The following is an 18,559-nucleotide window of genomic DNA, read 5'->3' on the forward strand; positions in this document are numbered from 1 at the left end:
TACACAGTACAATGGAGGGGGACAGCAGCATGGAGGCGGACAGAACGGAGGGGGGCACGAAGGAGAATGGAGGGGGACAGCAGTATGGAGGGGGACAGAACGGAGGGGGGCACGAAGGAGAACGGAGAGGGACAGAATGGGGGGGAGACACAGAGGAGAACAGAGGGGGACAGAATGGGGGGGGAGACACGGAGGAGAACAGAGGGGACAGAATGGGGGGGGGAGACACGGAGGAGAACAGAGGGGGACAGAATGGGGGGGGAGACACGGAGGAGAACAGAGGGGGACAGAATGGGGGGGGAGACACGGAGGAGAACAGAGGGGGACAGAATGGAGGGGGGCACGAAGGAGAACAGAGGGGGACAGAATGGAGGGGGGCACGAAGGAGAACAGAGGGGGACAGAATGGAGGAGGGCACGAAGGAGAACAGAGGGGGACAGAATGGAGGGGGGCACGAAGGAGAACAGAGGGGGACAGAATGAGGGGGGATAGAACAGAGGGGGGACAGAATGGAGGGGGGACAGAATGGAGAAGGGACAGAACGGAGGGGGGACATGGAGGAGAACGGAGGGGGACAACAGCATGGAGGGGGTCAGAACAGAGGGGGGACAGCAGCACGGAGGGGGACAGAACGGAGGAGAATACGGAGGAGAACAGAGGGGGACAGCAGCACAGAGGGGGAAAGAACAGAGGGGCAGCAGAACGGAGGGGGACACAGAGTACAATGGAGGGGGACGTGGAGGAGAACAGAAGGGGACAGAATGGAGGGGGACATGGAGGAGAACAGAGGGGGACAGCAGCACGGAGGGGGACTCGGAGGAGAACAGAGGGGGACAATGAAGAGAACAGATGGGGGGCAGCAGCATGGAGGGGGACACGGAGAAGAACAGAGGGGGACAGCAGAACGGAGGGGGACACGGAGGAGAACAGAGGGGGACAGCAGCACAGAGGGGGACATTGAGGGGGGCAGCAGCAGAACAGAGGGTGACTGGAGGAGGATACAGGGACAGTCAGCGGTGATCAGTGCGGATTTGGGGGACAGTTACAATCACTGATCACTGCTGTGTAGATTTCACTAAAGCAGCTGAAACGGGGGAGAGAGGAGAAATAGCTGTCAGGCTTTGTTGAAATCTATACATGGCGATTGGTGCTTGTAACTCCCCCTCCTCACCGATCACCCTGAATGTCCAGGTATCGGGTGAAGCATCTGAGCATTTGCCCATATACAAGTGCTCGGGCAAATGCTCGGTATCGGTACCAATACTAGTATCGGTATCAGGACAACCCTAGTAACCTGTAATGTTTAGTAGATGGTGTAGCTGAAATAATGCCTGTAATGCTAAAAGCTTCATGAAATATGGTTGTAGTTCTGTCTCTTGTTGTCCATCATGAGGTTTAATCAACATGATGGATAAAATGGTACATTATGTCAAATATAACTAAAAGTTGTATATCTAATGTAGCTGTGATAAAAGCCCTGTCCAAGTTTTCACCCTCTCCCCCATCCAACCAATTGATATGGGGTAAAATGGTGGGGGGTGAATGTAGCATCCTCTACCATAGGTAGGTGCTAGAATGAGGATTTTTTGTATGTTCTGTCAGTACAGGTAAATTTAAGCAGGCCTATGCTGCAAGCTAGGCCTGTTTGTTTTTGATCTGGGGGCAGGGAGTGGTTAGTGTAGCAGTGAGTGTGAACACATGTACTTTGGTTCTGAGGCGCCTCCCCTGCTTCCAGGGAGAATGTTCTGGAAGAGGGGCAGGGCCTAGAACTGGAGTGGCAGGCAGCTCATGTGAGGAGCCCTGACCAATCCCCAACTGGAATTGGCAAGGGGAAGGCCTCCCATATAAGCTGAGGTAACAGGCCACTGGGAGGAGTTTTCGGCTGAGAGAAGTGGAGAATGGAGTACTAGACGGCAGCAGCAGAGCACCCCCATCTGGGGGGGGGGTGCACCGATTGCGGGAGGAGGCTCGGGAGAGCTGTGAGGGAGCTTCACCCTTACACGGTCATGGGTGAAGTCCTCATCATTACATGGTCATTGATGAGGAGATCCTGGAGCAGAGGTGCAGGAGAAGTTGTCGGAATGTCCGGTCCGGTTAAGTTCTCCATCATGGACTCGGGGCAGAGAAAGGTTGGTGAGTATACCACAGTAGAGTGCTGGATGTGGAGACATGCCAGGGAGTCTGTGGGGGAACTTCATCCTCACAAAGTCATGGATGAAGTCCTCATTTTTACACGGTCATTGATGAGGAGTCCTGGAGCAGAAGAGAGACTGTGGGGAATAGTATCAAATCGATGCGGCCCGAAGGCACAGGATTTGCACGTTGGACTAGCTGGGAACAGTAGTCCACCGTTCAGCACATGCTATTAAACTACTAGGCCTCTGGATAGAGGTACTGCAGGCTTCTGGCCTAGTAGCAGCAACCAATCAGAGTGGGTTCTTTTGCATATAGAAGAGGATGTGACAAGAAACATAATGTGCTACAGAATAAGTTTGTGCAGGAAGGAAGGATTCCTGGGAGCAATAGTCTGCAGGAATTACGCAGAGGAGGAGCAATAATCTGCATGGTGATGCAAGGAAAAGACTGTAAATGTTAAATATGTGCCTCAGTTCTGCGAGACTCAATTGAAGTTCTAATTTACAAATATGATGGGAAAGTAATTTGATTTATGGGCATCCCATATACCCCTTTCTTCAACCAAGTTATATCCCCCCAATAAACACAAACAAACAAAGCAAATGACTGTTCATTGTCTCAGAAGTGATATATGAAGGTCAGGAAGCAGGGTGATATGGTGGATGTTAGTAACTAGTGGTAACACACTGCTACATATCTATCTATTGCGACAGGGCTTCAGGGTGTCTATTTGTAGTGAAGGACACTGGTTTCACTGTTTTCTGCAGGATTGGTAATTCCTGGATTGGGTTCTGCAGTCCAGTGACATTGAAAAGTCTTGGAAGGGAAGAAGCCTCTAACCCTGTGCCCGCATCCTCCACCAATTAACAAAAGGAACATGATCTGACACCATATCAATTCATCCACAGTGTTACCTACCTTGTTCCTTTTCCAGGCTAAACTTCTTTGACTTATCTGCATGAAGTGAAACACACAGATAACATGTACAGAATAATACCATTGAAAAAGTGCAGTGCATAAACTCTAGTTATGAGTCTAAACATAATTAATGAGTTACAATGCATTAATAACAATATAAAATAATAAACATATAGATACATTCCATAAAAAGTCCAGAGAGTACACCGTGAAATGTACTACAATATACACCTCAAAACAATGTGAAGTGAGTAGAAAAAAGTCCCAACTAAAGACTCTGCGTTAGATTGGAAAGAAATCCCGGGATAGCCAATTTGACACCCAAATCCACACCAGAGTCTTACCAGAATGCCAGTGACCCCCTTATTTCGTAATCCTGTGTCAACATTTTCAGTTGGTGCAGAAACATGAGGCATGCACTGCACAGGTTTATGCATGACTTCTGTCTGTAGTGTGAGACCTGACACTTCCTGTAATGAAACTCCTTGCTGTAGTGCTTCTCTACCCTGATTCCTGTGCTCACTCATTGAAGTGCAGTTCATATTTCACAGTAACATTTTTAAACATCATAATCAAATATGAATTATTGCCAGTTAAGGAAGATTACTGTTTTGTTTAGTGATTCATCTATTGTTCTATTAATTGTGACAGGGCTGCACTGTGTCATGGGGTCAGAAAGGGTATATATTGCACAGGGTTCTCACAGATGCAGGTTTAGGGGCTTCAGGGTTTCCATTTATAGTGGAATTCCAATGCACTATTCCCAACACACACGTTCCTGTATAAATGGCTGTGAGTATAAGTGGGTGCCGAAGTGTCCACCATCTGGAACCGTGTCAAGTCAGAGCAAAAGAATGTCACCAAGAAGCGGACGTTTGTTACCTGGGAGGTGAAAGCTTGGATACATCTATTCCCGATCCAGGTATCCTGGTGAAAACAGAATCACCCTCCACTATAAATAAGAGCAAAAGAATGTCCCAACCACACCAAGGTTCTCCAGACTGGGTCCTAAGCTTTTATCAACAATCACACTTTTACAGCAGAGTGCAATGTTTCAGAGCCACACAGCACCCCTTTCATCAGGTATGTGACGTCACATGTGTCACATGCCTGATGAAAGGGGTCCTTGATGACTTCAAAATGTTGCAATCTGATGTAATGATGCGATTGTCGAGTAAAGCTTAGGACCCACTCTGGAGATCCTTGGTGTGCTTATGCATAGTGAAGGATACTCCTGTTTTCTCCAGGATTGGTAATGGATTGGGAACAGGTGTATCCAAGCTTACACCTCCCAGGCAACAAACGTCCGCTTCTTGGCAGGGCACTCAGCGTGAAAAGGTCTCCACAACCTCCATCACTGGCAAAGAAAGGGAAAAGGTGAGTGCCACAATCATCTAAAAATGATTCATTATTACAATGCTGCTAAATACATAGCCCCAAAAAAAAAAAAAAACACCTTTCAGACTCTAGGCCTTATGGCTCCTGGATTGGGTTCTGGAGTCCAGAGACTTTGAAAAGTCTTGGAAGGATGAAGCCTCTGACCCTGTGCCCGCATCCTCCACCAATTGTGAAAAGGGCCGTGGTCTGACACCAGGTTTGTCACAATGATGATGATGATTATTTCCATTCTTCTCCTCTTGGAATGTATACAATGTATCTTTTTCTCCATTTAAGGGAGAAAGCATGTTCATGGGTGGGTTTTCTTGAGTGATCGCTGTGATGGCCAATCACAGGCTATAACAGTGCTCACAAGATTGAGATCTGGTCCTCCCACCTCCCAATCACAAGTACAAGACAACTCAGACACTTCTTGTTTAGTAGATGTCAAAGAGTTAAACCATCCGACAGTTTATTTATTCTCCCAGACCCTATAATTGAAACTCCTTGGTCTGGTGTGGCCATTATGAGTTCAAAAATAGCATGTGATTGGCCAACACTGTGATGTATGTAATGTAGATATGGGCCGACAATGATTTTTACTCACATACACATTATTAATAATGAACTTTTGTATACCCAAGAAGCACTTGTTGGACACTAACTGAAGTTAAATGCCCCCCCCCCCCCCCCCAATTTACAAACCATTTATCATTTTCCTTCCACTTCACAATAAAGTGTTGGTCTATCCACAACCCCCCGAAAAATACATTTACATTTTTGGTTTTAACATGACAAAATGTGGAAAATGTCAAAGGGTATGAATACTTTTTCAAAGCACTGTAATTGCCAAAACAAAATCTCCCAATCTACTTTGTTTCTCCAGGATAATGGATAAAAAGATACATCGCATCCTAATCAGAGGAGAAAAACAAAATGCACATACATACATAGCTGTGAAAAAGTATTTGCTCCCTGTTTTTTTTTTTTGCATACTCGTAGCACTTAAATGATTCAGATCAAACAAATTTTAATAGTACACAAAGATAACCCGAGTAAATAGCAAAATGCAGTTTTTAAATGATTATTTCATTTATTAAGGGTAAAATTAAAAACTGTCCAAACCTGTCTAGCCCTATGTGAAAAAGTAATTGCCCCCCTCGCTAAATTATGAATGAACTGTGCTTAACCACATTTTTTGAAAAGCTGCGTTAAATTTCACTTGCCACACTCAGGTCTGACTACTGCTAGACCTGTTGAATCAAGATATCACTTAAATAGAAGTTGTCTGACAAAGTGAAGCACACTAAAAGATCTAAAAATGAAACACATGCTGCAATCTCAAAAAAATCAATAATTGTGAAGGCTTTGGGACTCCAGGGAACCACGGCGAGAGTCATTATCCACAAATGGAGAAAACTTGGAACAGTGGTGAATCTTCCCAAAATACCTCCAAGAGCACAATGACGACTCATCCAGGAGGTCATAAAGTAACCCAGAACAACATCTAAAGACCTGCAGGCCTCACTTGTCTCAGGTAAGATCAGTGTTCATGATTCTCTAATAACAAAGAGACTGGGCACAAGGGGTGTCCATGGGAGAGTTCCAAGGCCAAAGCCACTGTTTACCAAAAAGAACACAAAGGCTCGTCTCACATTTGCCAAAAAAACATCTTGATTATCCCCAATACTTTTGGGCAAATATTCTGTGGACTGGTGAGACAAAAGTTGAACTTTTTGGAAAGTGTGAGTCCCGTTACATCCGGTGTAAAACTGTCACAGCATTTTATAAAAATAACATCATCTCAACAGTCACACATGGAGGTGGTAGTGTGATGGTCTGGGGCTGGACGACTTGCAATAATTAATGGAGCCATGAATTCTGCAATTTACCAGAAAATCCTGCAGGAGAATGTCCGGCCATCAGTTCATGACCTCAAACTACACTTGGGTCATGCAGCAGGACAATGACCTGAAACACACCAGCAAGCCCACCTCCGAATGACTCCAGAAACAAAAACAAAATTAAGGTTTTGGAGTGGCCTGGTCAAAGTCTGGACTTAAATCCAATTGAGAAGCTGTGGCATGACCTTCAACAAACCGTTCATGTTACAAAACTCTCCAATATGGATGAATTAAAACAATTCTGCAAAATTGCAAAAAAAAAAAAAATTGACATCAATGTGAAAGACTCATTGCCAGTTATTGCAAATGCTTGTTTGCAGTTGTTGCCACCAAGGGTGGTACAAGCAGTTATTAGGTTTAGGGGGGCAGTTACTTTTTCACATAGGGTCAGGCAGGTTTGGACATCTCTTTTCCCTACAGGAAGTACCCAACATTTTAATTTTACTGGTAATCTGGAGTTGCCAAGAGGTCTAAAGTTGACTTCTTACCTCCCTTCAGCCACTGGATGAAATCCTTGTACGTGTCTGTAAAATAATACATTCTGTTATATTATCTATTATATATATATATTATCATTCTGTTATATATTGTGTTATTTTGATTTGTAAAAAATGGTGCTATTAACATCCAAGTAAACTGGAAGTGATGTCATTGCTTCCAGGTTACTATCATGAACAGTCGATCAAAGGCAATCCTGGCTTTGCTTGGCTGTCTGGCCAACCAGCAAAAACACCAGCTGGACACTTGGGTCATCCGGTGGGATGGGAGAGCCCAAGAATGGCATGGAAGGTGGTCGTCTGGCCAGCCGGCAGATGCACCAGCTGGTCGCTCGGGTCACCTGGTGGGACAGCAATTGTAATAGCAATTGAGCAGATAGTTGGCCGCTTCCGATTGCTATTACAAGAGAGCTGACCGCTGGCTCTAAAAAAACGGCATCATCCCGGTATAACCATTGAAATCCCAACATTGTACGGGTACGTCACTGGTCATTAAGTGGTTAATTATTGCCCGTTAAGGCAGATTACTGTCTAATTTAGGGCTCTATCTATCTATTGTGACAGGGCTTCAGGGTGTCTATTTGTAGTGAAGGACACTGGTTTCACTGTTTTCTGCAGGATTGGTAAGTCCTGGATTGAGATCTGGAGTCCAGTGACATTGAAAAGTCTTGGAATGGAAGAAGCCTCTAACCCTGTGCCCGCATCCAGTGATGTAATTAACGGAGTTAAAGTAAACGGCGTTACTTAACGCAGTTACTTTAGAAAGTAATGAGTAATCTAACTGATTACTCTTCCCCTCATGGTAACGGGGTTCCCATTACTTGTATGGCGTTACCGCAATTACATCTTTTGCCACTAGGGGCGCACCCGCCGCGGACTGCGGAGTGCTCCGTGGCCTCGGCCTTAGGAAAGGCCGTGGCTTTGGCCTAGCTCCGGAACGGCGGCCATCTTGGTGCACCCACCAGCCGTTTACAATGTGATTGACTTCAACAAACCATTCATGCTACAAAACTCTCCAATATGGATGAATTAAAACAATTCTGCAAAATTGCAAAAAAGATTTGACAGCAATGTGAAAGACTCATTGCCAGTTATTGTAAATGCTTGTTTGCAGTTGTTGCCACCAAGGGTGGTACAAGCAGTTATTAGGTTTAGAGGGGCAGTTACTTTTTCACATAGGGCCAGGCAGGTTTGGACATCTTTTCCCAACAGGAAGTACCCAACATTTTAATTTTACTGGTAATCTGGAGTTGCCAAGAGGTCTAAAGTTGACTTCTTACCTCCCTTCAGCCACTGGATGAAATCTCTGTACATGTCTGTAAAACAATACATTCTGTTATATTATCTTTAATTAAATAATATTAAATACAATAAAAAAAACACAATACTCACAATGGGCAGTTTATATTGGGGGGGGGGAGGGCTCTTTCTGATTATTTTTTTCCATTCCCTGTCACCATTCTTGTCTAGTCCATAATGACATGACCTGACCCCGGTATCTCACATATCCAAGGAGTCTACGGGAGTCCATGTGCAGAGCATGTGCCAAGGGGCGGAGCTCACATGTCATTGGGGGCTGGGCTGCCTGAACCCAGAAGTAGAAGCTGGCTGAGGAGGACCAAGATGGCAGGCAACCTGGTGCAATTTATTGTGAATAGCTGCCCAGTGCACCTCCCAAAGGCATATACACTGCAATGCAGCACGGTGCCCTGTGCTTTGCCATGCCATAAAATGAAGCCTGCCCCATTTCTGCATGCATTGCTGTGAGTTTCAGCCCATTTATAGTGCATTGACTGTTCAACTCAATGTAAGGCGCTGTTACACGCATCAACGCATGACAACACATAGGTCCTTATCTACATAACTATATTAGGGACTGAGAAAAATGTTGAATCCATTAAGCCTCGTAGACGCGGTACAATTGTTGGGAGGAGATTGTCTGTTGACAGACTGTTGTTCTAAAATGTGGCCGTTAGTACGTTCCTTCTAACAATTGTTGTCCAACTTTCAGCCAACAAATGTTGGATGGCAGGCTAGTAAATTTTTGGCGGACAGCAGCTTGTTGTCTGATTTTCGTATCGTCAGTACACAAGTCCGTCACACAAAAGTGGAAAGTACAAACACGCATGCTCGGAATCAATGCTCACCAAAGACAAAATTAGCAGAAGGGGCCCAAAGGGTGGTGCTCAAGAGCTGAAATTCCTTGTAGTACTTCACTACGTTTGTGTTTGTTGGCTGACAATTGTGTACCGTTAGTATGCAAGACAAGTTCCAGGCACACGCCTTCGGACAAAAATCAGATGCTCGGTTGGCCAACAGTCTGATCGTGTGTACGAAGCTTTAGAGTGACAACTAAGAAATTAGTACTTCTAGAAGTTGAGGGCAGCAATCACACCCAACATAGGTATCTTGGCACATATTTTCTTTAAACACTCTGAGGATATGTGTGGGTGGGGCTGGAAATTGGCCAAATTGGAGGAAAAGGTTAAACAATTCTTGTATTTTTGGGAGGTAACTGAACAGTCAATGAGGCAACTGTAATTTGAGATCACTAGCACTGGCACAATGGTGATAGTAACTGCAGCAAACCATTCCAAATACTCTTGAACCAGAACTCAGTCTCTTTGGCGATACAAGTACATTTACAGTAACGTTGGAGGCTTACAGTATCTCTCAGTACTGCATATGTCTCAAACGTCTGGCCTACATTACCGGGCGCTGCATCTGTAAGAGGGGTGGCCGACTAGTGATGTGAAGACACAAACAGCTGTTGAGAAGACTTGCCAGAGCTTAGAAATTTAGTCTTTACGGTGGTGAACAGTGAAGCTTGCAGCGTTGTCCATAATCTTTCCCTCCTCAAGCAGGAACCTTTCCCTGAGGCCAACTCACTGCCCCTGACAAGCATGGTTCCTCTTCCTACACTAGCCCCATGCACTAATGCATGCCAAATGTAATAAGGAACTGCTACCTATTAACATTGCCAACACTAAAGATGGCCGCTGAGCACATCCAGCGTTACCGTGTCCAAACACACCACTGCTCCCCTGATAACTCCTATGGAGCCTCAGCCTACAGAGGAACAATGTTTCTCTCCTCAAGCACAGCAGCACAGTAATTAGTGTCACCTACAGCAAGGAGGATGAATTGCACCTGCCAAGATATGGTTCTTTATTTCACCCATGTGACTGTCATTTTCAAATGTAAGTGGACTCAGAGACTGAAAATAACTGGCATTTTATTAAAAATATGAATGTCAATTGAGTCATTAGGCAGGTGTGAAGAAATGCTATAAATGAAGAATGCTTTCAGAAATAAAAGTGTTAATAGATTATTTTCATCAATTAACCAAATGGAAAGTAAATGAAGAGAAGAGAAATCCTTGACTAGACTTGCACACAGATTTTGAATTACCTCAGCAGGTAGGTTGTTCTATGTCTATCTTGGAGAACGAAGCACAGATCTCTGTGGGTGTTGGATGCCTCCGATCCTTCTGTCTCTTCATGTCATCCCAAACAGACTCCATGATGGTGAGATAAGGACTCTGTGGGGGCCAAACCATGACTTCCAGCACTCCTTGTACTTATTTACACTGAAGATAGTTCTTAATGACATTGGCTGTATGTTTGTGGTGGTTGTCCTGCTGCAGAATAAATTTCCATCCAATCTCCTCCCTAACGGTATGGCAGAACACCAGTGATCCTGACCAAATCTTGCCCCAAACCTGCAAGGAACCTTCACCATGCTTCAGTTGTCTGCAGACACTCAATGTTGTATCGCTCTCCAGCCCTTCCCCCAAAAAACTGCCTCCTGCTGCAGACAAATATTTCACATTTTATACATTAGTCCAAAGTGCCTGCTTCCATTTTTCTGCCCCCCTCGGTTCCTAGGTTATCTTACATAGTTGAATCACTTAGCCTTGTTTCCACATAGGAGGCTTTTTTGCCACAATTCTTCCATGAAGACCACTTCTGGCCAGACTACTCCAGGCAGTAGGTGTAGGTACCTGGGTCCCACTGGTCTCCTCCGGTTCTGTGCCGGTGGCAGTGCTGGGCATCATCCAATGTGGAAGGGAAGAAAGCGTGATGTGCCTTTCATCTGCTTCATACAGTTTCCTTGGCCGACCACTGCGTCTACACTCCTCAATATTGCCTGAACAATGGTTTCCTCAATGCTGGTCAAATAAGGCAGATACTTATCCATCATGCCGTACTATCAGAGAGGCCCCAACTCTATTCTGTAGTGGACAACCACCCAAAGCATCCAGCCAATGTCATTAAGAACGATCTTCAGTGTAAATAAGGAATCTTAAAAGTGATGGCTTGGCTCCCACAGAGCCCTCAGTATCATGGAGTATGTCTGGGATGACATGAAGAGACAAAAGGATTTGAGGGAGCCGACATCCACAGATCTGTGCTCAGTTCTCCAATATGTTTGGAACAACCTGCCTACTGAGTTCCTTCATAAATTGTGTGCAAGTCTACCTTGAGGAGTTGATGCCGTTTTGAAGGCAAGGGGCAGTCACACCAAATAAAGCTGTCATAGAGATTTTAGTCGTCTATTATTATTATTATTATTAATTGCTGCATCAATTAGTTAGAGAGGAGTTGGCTGTATGGATTGTCAAGCCGGGAATCCCTTCTTGTACGGGAGGTTTAATCAGTAAATGTTGAACACCTACCATGAAAGAATAACCAAATCCAATCAGCACCGAGTGCACTTCCCCACAATCCTGCAGAGAAAAAAAAAAGACAGAATTAGTGCTGAATACAATGAGGATCGGAGTTATGAATTGAATGTATAGTATTTATTAGTCACATAGCCATATACACATTCATATTCTTTAACTATGGGTTTTCTCTCCAACTGTCAAGGACACTTATATCAGGGTTATTATCCATAAGGAAAATCAGGATTGCGTCCTCTTATGTTGTAGGATGGAGCCTACCTAGGTTCAGTTTGAACCTTGGCTGTTTGTAAGATTGGTCAAAGGTCCCAAATATTTCCCTTCACCCCCCTCCCCCCCATGCTCATCCAAAGCTGAGCATTATATGGCTGCCAAGCAAGTTTGCGGGTGCTGGCACCAATTGGGTCCTTAGCAACCATCACTGTCACTGTCACATTGCTTTCATAGCCAGAAATCAACAAACATATAGGCAAAGGGGCGGGGGGGATAGCAATGACACCACCAAAAGGATAGCAATGACACCACTTCCCAAATATGATCACAATGATGCCACTATTATCCCCACTACTTCAATTATATAGATAAAGACAGTTTGGGAAGCAGTCATTCAGGATCGGTCTTGTTGCACCAGGTAAATCAGTGTTTTTTTTTTCACTTTGATGAATAGGTGAGCAGTGGGCATTATGATTAACGATGGATTTACAACAATGGACATTTTTTATTATTCAATAAAGGACTTATCAAACACTTGGGTATATTTATTTATGGGTGACATCTTTTTTTTGCTTTGAGAATGAGTAGGTTTCCAATTTCCCCCGTACTCATTCACATGGGGCGGGGGGGCTGGTTACACTTAAGCTCATTATTATGTACAGTATCTCTATCTCAAAATCAATAAAAACAGATGTTACACATGTAATGTTATGGGCTGCAGACCTATTTTCCTTCCACAAGATGGCAGTAGCAAGTGTTATTTATTTAGCTTGTGACTGAGTTTAGGCTTTGGCTCTCTGGGAAAGGTAGTCTGAAAAAGAACCTGAGCCATGGCCATCACTGGGAAACCAACTATGATACCCAGGGATAACCGGGAGTAGGAGGGGTCTTAAAAATGAAATCCCAGGAAGGAGGGAGGTCAGCTGGGGAGCACATCAGAGAGTGGAGGATAGAAGTGCTGTGCGGTGCCATGCTCTGCTGTGCTGAGTTTCATTGGAGGCTGCCGTATCCTCGGGTGGCTGGACCAAGCTGAGCCTGCTGTACCATTGACTGCTCTGGTGCCTACTCTTCAATGTCCATCTGTGATATGGGCCACCACCACCATGGCCTGATGGGGAAATGCAGGAGGAAACCACCAAGGTACTTGCCATCTCGCCTGCCATCACTGATGATCACCTGTGAGACATGGGACCCTCCATTGGTTCATCCAACCAACTGACAAAGGAGAATTCCAGAGAGAGGGAGTGGGGAGCAGGTCACAGACTCAGTTAAGCTGAATCGTTGTTGACACTGTCAGTTTTCATTTGCAATAAGTTGCAGGTATAAACCCTGTACTCACTATTGTGTTAAATGCTTATTCTGTTGCTAGACTAGGCCCAACGCTGCCAAGTTACCTATCGTTTTTCTCAGAGCTCTGCACTGTGCACACCATAACACCTTATTGCTGCAAGTGGCTCTGCCTTAGCTTAAAGAACCAAGCTGCATCTAAAGACTCCCCTTCCTTACTAATTACCTCTTCAGGTAAAACCTTAACACCCAACATATAGACATACCCTTATTTTTCTGCATGACAACATCTCAAAAAGGCCCCAATGTAGCCGGCAGAAGATCACCTCAAAGACTATACTCAGATTACTTTATCCTGAGGGCAGATCTGTGTTCATCTTTACAGTATAATCTCTCAGGCCTAAAATTAGCCCCCTTGTCTGTCTCAAGTAGGGATGAGCCGAACACCCCCCTGTCCGGTTCATATCTTTCGAACTTTCGAACGGAGCCTAAAATTCGTGTGAACTTTAGAACCCCATTGAAGTCTATGGGACTCGAACGTTTGAAATAGAAAAGTGCTAATTTTAATGGCGAATATGCAAGATATTGTCCTAAAAAGGGTTTGGGGACCTGGCTCCTGCCCCAGGGGAAATGGGTCAATGCCTAAAATGTTTTTAAAAACGGCCGTTTTTTTGGGGAGCACTGATTTTAATGACGATTAAAGTGAAAAGTAAAAAGTGAAATATTCCTTTAAATATCGTGCCTGGGGGTGTCTATAGTATGCCTGTGAAGTGGCACGCATTTCCCGCGTTTAGAACAGTCCCTAAACAAAATGACATTTAACGGAAAAAAAGTCATTTAAAACTGCTTGCGGTTTTAATGTAATATCTGGTTCCGGCAATATGGATGAAAATCATTGAGAAAACTGGCATAGGTAGACCCCCTGCCCATTACCAGCCCCTTTGGGTCTTGTTCGGATATTAAGGGGAACCCCATACCTATATACTCAGAACAGGAGTATACAGGTGGTGCAAACAAGACAGAGACGGTATAGGTTTGTTGTGTTAAGTAGAATCTGTTTGTAATTTTGAACTGGTACATTTTTAAAGTGTAGCTCCAGTCAAAAAAAAAATCTATTTTTAAGCTTTTTGGAAAACATAGGGAAGGGGCATCACCCCTGTATAATTTTTTTGGCCGTCCGTCTTTTTTCATCTCACTTCCTATTGTCTCCTTCTGTTTGCAAGTAGGATGTTTGAAAGTAGGGCCCTGCCCTATATGCTCTGCAGAAATGTGCGCCTAAGGTGTTGGTGTTGCCACAACACTGTAAACCCTCAAAGTGACTCTTGGTAGGTGCTGGAGAGCCCTGCTATGAACAATTATATCAAGAATTGTAATTACATGCCATTGTTGAACAGTGGTAGAAAAATAGGGCCTTTGGTGGTTGTGGTGCTGGTGCCTCACAGTTACTCTCGGTGGGCACAGGAACGGGCCCTACAGTGAAATATTATATCAATAATTGTAATTACATGCCCCTGTTAAACAGGGGCTAAAAATTGGGCCTTAGGCACTGCTTGCTGATCCCACAACACTGCAACCTCTCCCATATACTCTAGTTGTAGTGCAGGAATGAGCCCTGCTGCAAAGCTTTGCATGAAAAATTATAATTACACGCCCCTGTTAAACAGGGGCTGAAAAATTGGGCTGGTGGCATCACCCACAACCAAAAATTTTCTTCCAACATATCAGCGGAGGAGGAAGAGGATAGACAATCAACATAACAGGACAGTCACTCAGCATCAGCATAGGCAGTCTTGAAGGGAATGATATTTAAAAAAAAAGATTTGGTTACATCAGCTTCAGGTGCTTGGTAGCTGTGGGTGATCCAAGACTGATTCATCTTTATGAAGGTCAGTCGATCAACTGAGTCAGTGGACAGGCGCACCCTGTGATCAGTAACAAAGCCACCAGCAGCACTGAAGGTGCGTTCCGAAAAAACGCTGGATGCAGAACAGGCCAGTAGCTCAATTGCATACTGTGCAAGCTCTGGCCAGTGATCCATCCTCAAGACCCAGTAAGCCAGAGGATTTTCGGTGGGGAAGGTGTCCATGTCTGACCTTGACCCTAGGTATTCCTGCACCATGTAAATCAGACGCTGGCGATGGTTGCTGGAACTGATAATACCTTGGGGCTGCGGACTAAAAAATTGTCTGAACGCATTGGTCAGACGGCCACCTTCTCCACCGCTCCTTCTGACCAATGCCTCAGCAACACGTTGTCCAGGACCAGGAGTTTGTAACCTCCCAGTCTCTGGGAACGCGTTGCACAGACCTTTCTGCAAGGCCTCCTGGAGATGTCTCATCCTCTGCTCCCTCTGTGATGGCAAGATAAGGTCGGCAACCTTACCCTTGTACCGTGGATCAAGGAGAGTGGCCAGCCAGTAATGGTCCCTGTCCTTGATCCGAAGAATACGAGGATCCTTCTGCAGGCTTTGCAGGATCAGGGAGGCCATGCAGTGTAGGTTAGCTGAGGCATTTAGTCCGGAGTCCTCTGGGTCACTAAGGACAACATGATCCGCAGCTACCTCCTGCCAGCCACATACAAGTCCACAGGTTTCTTGGGACTGTAAATCATCCCTACAAGACTGCTGCTGATGCTGAGTGCCAGCCTCCACCTCCATGCTGACACAATCATCCTCCTCCTCCTCATCCTCTTCCTGTGTGATGGGTGGCACAGCAGGAACACTGTCTGGATAAAGGGGGCCTTGAGAGGCAAGGAAGTCCTCCTCTTCCTGCCTCTGTTCTGCCTCAAGTGCCCTGTCCATTATTCCACGCAGCGTATGCTCCAAGAGGTGGACAAGAGGTACAGTGTCACTGATGCATGCACTGTCACTGCTCACCATCCTTGTGGCCTCCTCAAACGGTGACAGGACAGTGCATGCATCCCTGATCATGCCCCACTGGCGTGGTGAGAAAAAACCGAGCTCCCCTGACCCTGTCCTGGTGCCGTAGTCGCACAGGTACTCATTGATGGCCCTCTGCTGCGTGTGCAGCCACTGCAGCATGGCCAACATTGAGTTCCACCTGGTGGGCATGTCACATATAAGGCGGTTCTTGGGAAGGTTGACTCCTTTTGGAGCTCAGCCAGCCGAGCACAGGCATTAAATGATCGGCGGAAATGCACACAGACTTTCCTAGCCTGCTTCAGGACATCCTGTAAGCCGGGGTACCTGCCCAAGAACTGCTGCACCACCAGGTTAAGGACGTGAGCTACACAGGGCACATGGGTCAGTGCCCTGTGCCATTGTCGCAAACCACCATTCCTGGCTTAAGCTGGCGTGGCATCAACCACCTCTCGGCCTGCCCCTGCAGAGCTGACAAAACATCTGCCCCAGTGTGGCTCCTGTCCCCCAAACAAACCAGCGCAAGCACGGCATGGCATCGTTTTGCCTGCGTACTTGCATAGCCCCTGAAATGCCTACGGAGCACCACTGGTTCTGAGGACAGAGAACTGGAAGAGGCCACGGAGGAAGAAGAGGGGGTGGAGGAGAGAGGTGTGTCACAACCAATAGTAGCATTTTGGAGGCGTGGTGATGGAACAACCTCCAACACTACTGCACCTTGTCCTGCATCCTTCCCAGCTGCCAGAAGAGTGACCCAATGGGCCGTGAAAGACAGGTGTCCATGCCTGCTGGACCATGAGTCAGCGGTAATATGCACCTTTCCGCTGACCACCCCGTCCAGCGAGGCAAGGACATTGCCTTCCACATGTCGGTAGAGAGCCGGAATTGCCTTCCATGAGAAAAAGTGGCGTTTGGAGACCTGCCACTGAGGAACTGCACATTGTACAAACTCACAGAAGGGGGTCGAGTCTACCAACTGAAAAGGCAGCAGTTGAAGTGCTAGTAATCTAGCCAAGCTAGCATTTAAGTGCTGGGCATCTGAATGGCTGGGAGTGAACTTCTTTTGGCGGTCCAGCAGCTGGGGCAGGGACATTTGCCTGCTACAATCGGACGTGGGTGTACTGCTAGTAGAGTGCCCGGAAGCACTTGGCTGTGACACACCTAATTCTACACCTTCATTCCTCTCAGTGCAGGTTTCAGAGAGAACTGAAGTTCTAGTGGGGTTGGAGATCCCAGCTAATGAGGAGCAAGGAGAGGTCCACATTGTTCTTTGGTGTGGGTCTTTGAGGTACGCTTGCCAACGAGCTGCATGGCAGGTCAACATATGTCTGGTCAAGCATGTGGTGCCCAAGCGGCTGATGTTTTGGCCACGCGAGATACGCTTGAGACATATGTTGCAAATAGCAGCAGTGCGATCTGATGCACTCGTCTCAAAAAAGGCCCACACCAAAGAACTTTTAGAATAAAGCGCAGAGGCAGCGCCCTGCACAGGTGGAGCTCTGCTGTGTGATTCAGTCGGTGTGCTGCCCCTAAGCTGGCCCCCGGAGGGCATCCTGCCTTGTTGGACATGTGCCTCCTCCTCCTCCTCCCTCCGACCAGGCACCCACGTGGAGTCAGTGCCCTCATCATCCCCTTCCCTCTTCATCGCTGGAGCAAACCTGGCAGTATGCTGCAGCTTGACAATCCGCATCTGGTGGCAGGTGACACGCTCAGGGGTCCCACTGATTCTGGATTAAGGTGAGTTGAACTATTTAATTCTATATTACAATGTAATAGAAATAATGCGCTTCACTCATCCTGACACCATAACAACCATGGTGCCGGGATGATTGAAGCGTCAACACCAGGCATTGCCCCGACAAATTGCCCACGAGAACCTTATTTTCTGTCAGTTGCCCTCGAGACCAGACTCTGGATCCACCCGTCTGAAACAAACCATATTTTTCCATTGTGACCATCTCCAGTCTGTTATTCTTTTATAGAGTTTTGAGTCTATGGAACTCTTGTAAGCCTGTGGATATTTACAGAAAGGTATACTGGGGGTGTCAGTGAGGTTGAGGCCTCACACAGGGCTGGTAAGAGCAGGGGACCCAAATCTACCAGCAGCTCTTGTAGGGGAAGCAGTAGAAAGTAACTCGGTGTCGCACATCAAGCCAACACCTGCTGTATGATAGTAAAGGGCGGTCTCAGCCTGGACCCCCACCAGACCATGTCCCCAATACTTTTCACTCCACCTACCATAGTTTACTCTTGCGGGGGGTAGCTCTACATATATAGAAAATGATTCCTGTAACAATGCAACTATTCTGATTTGGTGCTATGATAAATTGCACAAGTAATAATTTTTGCCACGTTAGTTAATGACCATTTCTGATTTGGCTCACCTTGAAGATACATCAAGTCATGTTCAGGCTGCTCTTCCAATAAGCGTCCTCCTTCAAATCTACATCCCAGATGTTCCGTCTTTATATAGCGTTCGTAAGCAGGAAATCCGGACTTGTGTGGAGTGAACTCAAACCAAGCTTCTGAAATGAGAAGATTTTCCTCCAGTTATTGTCCATCCAGAGATGTCACCTCTACACACCGAAGAGTCACCTCTATTCCCTCTTCATTGCAAGCAATGTCCTTCCAAGCATCATCAAGGACAAGAAAAAAAACAAACAAC

The 18,559-nt window shown here is 46.0% G+C and overlaps 1 protein-coding gene across 1 annotated transcript in view; it reads right to left on the reverse strand.

The window, feature by feature from the left end:
• LOC143957704 (cytosolic phospholipase A2 gamma-like) overlaps positions 1-18,559 on the reverse strand; it is a 67,519-nt gene that overhangs the window by 21,374 nt on the left and 27,586 nt on the right. The window contains exons 8-11 of the mRNA XM_077467396.1: positions 18,279-18,419; positions 11,511-11,561; positions 8,113-8,148; positions 3,055-3,090 (exon numbers count right to left, since the gene is read on the reverse strand). Coding sequence (XP_077323522.1) covers positions 3,055-3,090; positions 8,113-8,148; positions 11,511-11,561; positions 18,279-18,419 — 264 coding nt within the window. The remainder of the gene's footprint in view (positions 1-3,054; positions 3,091-8,112; positions 8,149-11,510; positions 11,562-18,278; positions 18,420-18,559) is intronic.

Source organism: Lithobates pipiens, unplaced genomic scaffold, assembly GCF_037356315.1.
Source record: "Lithobates pipiens isolate NorthernLeopardFrog02 unplaced genomic scaffold, aLitPip1_a1.2 Scaffold_55, whole genome shotgun sequence".
In the NCBI taxonomy this organism is placed as follows: domain Eukaryota; kingdom Metazoa; phylum Chordata; class Amphibia; order Anura; family Ranidae; genus Lithobates; species Lithobates pipiens.